Below are 4,081 nucleotides of genomic sequence, written 5' to 3'. Positions count from 1 at the left end.
CCGTGTCTCTGTGCTGGCAGATAAAGTGGACTGGTGTCACAGTGGAATGGGGAGCCACATGATCCACAGGCCCATGTCAGATCCGGGCGTGTTCTCACACCAAGCCATGGACAGAGACAGCGCGGGAATCGTGACACCTTCCGGTACATTCCATCAGCCCGTCCCTGCAGGATACATGGACTTCCCGAAAGTTGGGGTAAGGACCTTCCTGATCCCATACTCAGTGTGAATCCCCTTTTGTGCTTCCGTCTGTGCAGGGGTAGTAGTGTTTGTGAMAGCACCCTGATCGTTGCTCTTCCTTCCCCTCAGGGAATGCCTTTCTCTGTGTATGGGAATGCCATAATTCCTCCCGTAGCCCCCATCACAGATGGTACTGGAGGCCCCATCTTTAACGGGCCTCATGCTGCTGACCCATCTTGGAACTCGCTGATAAAGATGGTTTCAAATTCCACAGAAAACAACGGGCCTCAGACGGTAATTGTTCCATTCTTTTACACTGTGTATTTTACTGAAAATGTGTCATCATTCCTGTCTGTGTAGTTGTGCATTTGGGAAAAGAAACCTTGGGGCAAAATTTCATAGGAAAAGCCAATCTATGTGCTGTTAGTTAAACTTTCCCTTTCCAAGAAGGGAACACGGGGCTCTGCTGGGCTCTGTGGTTGAGGATGTCCTGGCTGTGCCAGGAGTGCACAGAGGAAGGACATAAAGAGCAGGAAAGAGCTCTGATCTTACCTGCCTTGTCCTCTAAGCATAATTTAAACAGAGGGATTAATTCCCCTAAACCTCTTGTTCGTACTCAGGAATTAATACTATAATGGCACATGATTAGCTCTGGTTAGATTATATCCTGTGTTTATTTTTAATTAGACAGTGAGGTGTGTTATACTGTTACTAAACAAAGATGTTTCTGGGCTTTAATTTGCTTGGGAATGATCCAAATTGTGGGGAGCAGCTCCCAGTTCTGCCAGGCCATGGCTGTGTGGGAGAGGGGGTCTGGCACAGTTCAGGTATTGCTCTGATGTGGCTCCTGAGCACTGCACGGTGATTGCTGGTTTAATGAGGAAATTTTGTCCTACAAAGAAAGCTTTGCTTGGGATTCCTCAGAGCTGAAGGTGTTGGGGGAAAATAAGGTGACAGAAATCAATTTCTTGTTTGTCTGAAKTTAAGGTCAAGAGGAGAGTGAGTCTCTTGCTCTGGGGGCTGGAGGGATTCAGGAGCTGGGTTTGCAATCATTTGCTGCACATACAGAGCCCCATTAATTCTCCTGGACATGGCAAACCACAAGCCCTGCAGTTTGGCTGTGAGCTGTGCCCTGCTTGGAGCTGCCCTGGTGTTAATGCAGGTTTCTCTTGCAGGTGTGGACTGGAACTTGGACACCTCACATGAACAGTGTGCATATGAACCAACTGGGCTGAGTGGGATCAACGTGCTGGCCTTGAAATTCCTTTTTTTGCAGAGGAAACCACAATTGGCAGAAACAGTTTATGTGCTCCCAGATCATTCTACTGATGTGCTTGACTGAAGTGTGTAGGCTTTTTGCAGAAGAACTTACTAACTGACCTTTTTCTGTGAACATTGTGACCGCCCATTCCCCACCATCATATGTTTCAACTTAGTTAGACTTTCTTCTTTCCTTTCCTCCTCTTTTTTTTTTTTTCTTTTTTTTTCTGACATAACTTTCTGTTGAAGCTGTTCTTTGGCTGGTTGGTTTTAGTACTGTAAACTGCTTCTGAGCAAACACAGAAATTTAGCAAAATTATGTAAACTTGATCCTGAAGTTTTAGAATGGCAAATAAATGTACAATTGTTTACATAACAAATGGCTAAGCAGAAAGTAAATTTCAATATGTCAGTTATAGAGGCTCTACTTTATGTAGACTTAAATTAATGTGAGATATGTACCTTCATATTCAGAAATCTGGATGTTTCCTTCATACATTAAACTATTAATAAGCATAACTTTTCTACTTGTGTAATTTAAGTAAGGTACAAAAAAGAAAAACACCCCAAGCGTGATCAGAGGGCGTTTTCCAGCTGTGAGTTGGAATTTTTTGAGAATATGTGCATTCTCTTTGACGTTTGACAGGGAGAGCTTCTCAGCTGAAGGCTCCAAAACAGATCTGTTCCAGAATAAGCCCCGTGAAGGTTTGTTTGGAAAAGTGCAAGTGAGAATTCCCTTGTGCATTGTCAGGAGCTGTCCCCTGTGGACAGCAGCAGCAGGAGATGAAGGGGGTGGGTCCTGTGAGGCYGGGCTGGGTGAGCAGTGACACAGATTCAGTCAGGATCCCCATACAGCTCCCTTGCATAGCTTAAAGGAGATCTACAACTCAGATGTAAGAGGCAGTAGTTGTTTTTATTATGGTTCCCCTTTGAAAACCAGAACACCCCAGCTGCCCACAGAAACTACTGCCTTTTAAATATTTTAAATATCCACAAACMTTTTGCATAGCCAAGTTTGTATAACTACCTTTGGGTGCTGCTCTGAATGAAAGCAAACTCCTTTTTCGAGCTATCTGATCACCTGAAATACATCCTGTGAAGACCTGGTCTGGYAAAATGTATCCCAAAGTGAGGAATTGCTCAGAAAAAAAGGATTAAAACTCCATCTCACACCTTGTTGTGATGTGGGTTAGTGCTCTTCCCCTCTGCTGCCATTGTTTGCTTCAGGCTTTAGTGCAGTTTAGGGTTATTAATTATTAATCCCATGGAGGAGTAGTGCTCAGTATTTATTACAGCCATGAATTCCAGAGTATTTTGCTGACCTGACAGTTCAATCCACGCCTGATGCCACCAGTGTGGCATTGGGCTAGGCTCGGAGATCCTGGGTGGGGGGAATTGGACCGTTTTTATTCTCAGATCCCTTTTTAAACCATTTTCCACAATGTAATGCTTTTTATTTGTCCAATAAACCAAGGAACATGCTTTTTTAGGAGCTGGCAGGTGCTCTTTATTTGGGAAAGGGGAACAGAACCAGTGTTAGGACAAACATGGGGAAGAGAACACGGTGCAGTGTGTGTGGGGTCTAAGGGGTATTTTGACATCTCCTTGCCACAGAAGGGGTAAGGAGACACAGTCCAGCACCCGGCTGGGCAGGAGAACACTGTTCATGTGGAATGATTAATTGCTTATTAATGATTAATTACTCGTGAATGTAATTTCCAGGTTGAGAGAAGGTTGTGGGGATTCCTCATAGCAACCTTCCTTACCTGAAGTGGCCTGTGAGCAACCTGGAGAGGGACTCCTTGTGAGGAACTGGAGTGACAGGACAAGAAGTMACGGATATAAATGGGAAAAATACAAATTTAGGCTAGATATTGGGAAGAAATATCAACTGGAAGAGGTGTGACACTCTGCCCCMRCCYTGGCAGTGCCCARAGCCAGTTTGGGTAGGACCTTGAACCGGCGAGCAGGGACAGGGTGGGACTGACCCCTGGGGCTGTCCTGTGCAGGAGCAGGTGTGGGTGATGCTCGGTTCCGTTCAGCTGAGCCGGTGTGTGCACGGTGGGCGGTGTTTGTGCCCGTGCAGCCCCGGAGCGGTGTGGTTCCAGGGCGGTGCAGGCSATGGAGGGAGGCGCTGCCCTCACTGCCCTTCCCTTGCCCTCAGCCGCCATGGCGCCCGCGGGGCGGTGCCGAGCCGCGCATGCGCAGTGCCGGGGGAGCGGGCGGCATGTGGCGGCTGGCGCGGGCGGGCACGCGGGTGGGCACGAGGGTGGGCACGCGGGCCCTGGCGGGAGCGGGAGCGGCGCCGGGCGGCCATGGCGGCACCGAGGGCTGGTACGAGTGGGCGGCGGGCTCCCCGCCCGTGCACTGGGCCGAGGGCGGGCTGTTCGCGCTGCAGGAAGCCACCGGGCTGCCCTGCTGGGCCGCCATCGCCGGCGGGGCTGCCGTGCTGCGCACCGCCGTCACCCTCCCGCTGGCCGCGCACCAGGGCCGGCTGCTGGCCAAGGTGGGAGCGCTGAGGGCAGCGGGCTCTGAGGGGCGGGGGGGCGCCGAATAATATCTCCGTTCTTTTATTGCAGCGGGTTCGCGGGATTTTTGGTTTTTGTTGGTGTTTTGGTCTGTTTTGTTTTTTTGTGATTTT

The 4,081-nt window shown here is 49.1% G+C and overlaps 2 protein-coding genes across 7 annotated transcripts in view; both read left to right on the top strand.

Moving 5' to 3' along the window:
- Positions 1-2,002, top strand: part of ANKRD17 (ankyrin repeat domain 17) — a 67,406-nt gene extending 65,404 nt beyond the window's left edge. For all 5 annotated transcript variants that reach the window (XM_057381830.1, XM_057381829.1, XM_057381833.1 and 2 more), the window contains 3 exons: positions 21-196; positions 310-474; positions 1,356-2,002. In XM_057381830.1, the coding sequence (XP_057237813.1) occupies positions 21-196; positions 310-474; positions 1,356-1,415 (401 nt within the window). In that variant the 3' untranslated portion in view covers positions 1,416-2,002. The remainder of the gene's footprint in view (positions 1-20; positions 197-309; positions 475-1,355) is intronic.
- Positions 2,003-3,667: 1,665 nt separating this feature from the next.
- The window catches only part of LOC130582878 (cytochrome c oxidase assembly protein COX18, mitochondrial), a 5,005-nt gene continuing 4,591 nt past the window's right edge, over positions 3,668-4,081 (top strand). The window contains exon 1 of one of the 2 annotated variants that reach the window (XM_057381827.1): positions 3,668-3,946. In XM_057381827.1, the coding sequence (XP_057237810.1) occupies positions 3,668-3,946 (279 nt within the window). The remainder of the gene's footprint in view (positions 3,947-4,081) is intronic. The other variant, XM_057381828.1, reaches the window with a different exon arrangement.

Source organism: Malurus melanocephalus, unplaced genomic scaffold (assembly GCF_030028575.1).
Source record: "Malurus melanocephalus ecotype Western Australia unplaced genomic scaffold, MMel_1.1 scaffold_533, whole genome shotgun sequence".
NCBI classification, from domain to species: Eukaryota; Metazoa; Chordata; class Aves; order Passeriformes; family Maluridae; genus Malurus; species Malurus melanocephalus.
The sequence above is the reverse complement of the archived record's forward strand: the minus strand, read 5'-3'. Positions and strand labels throughout refer to the sequence as shown.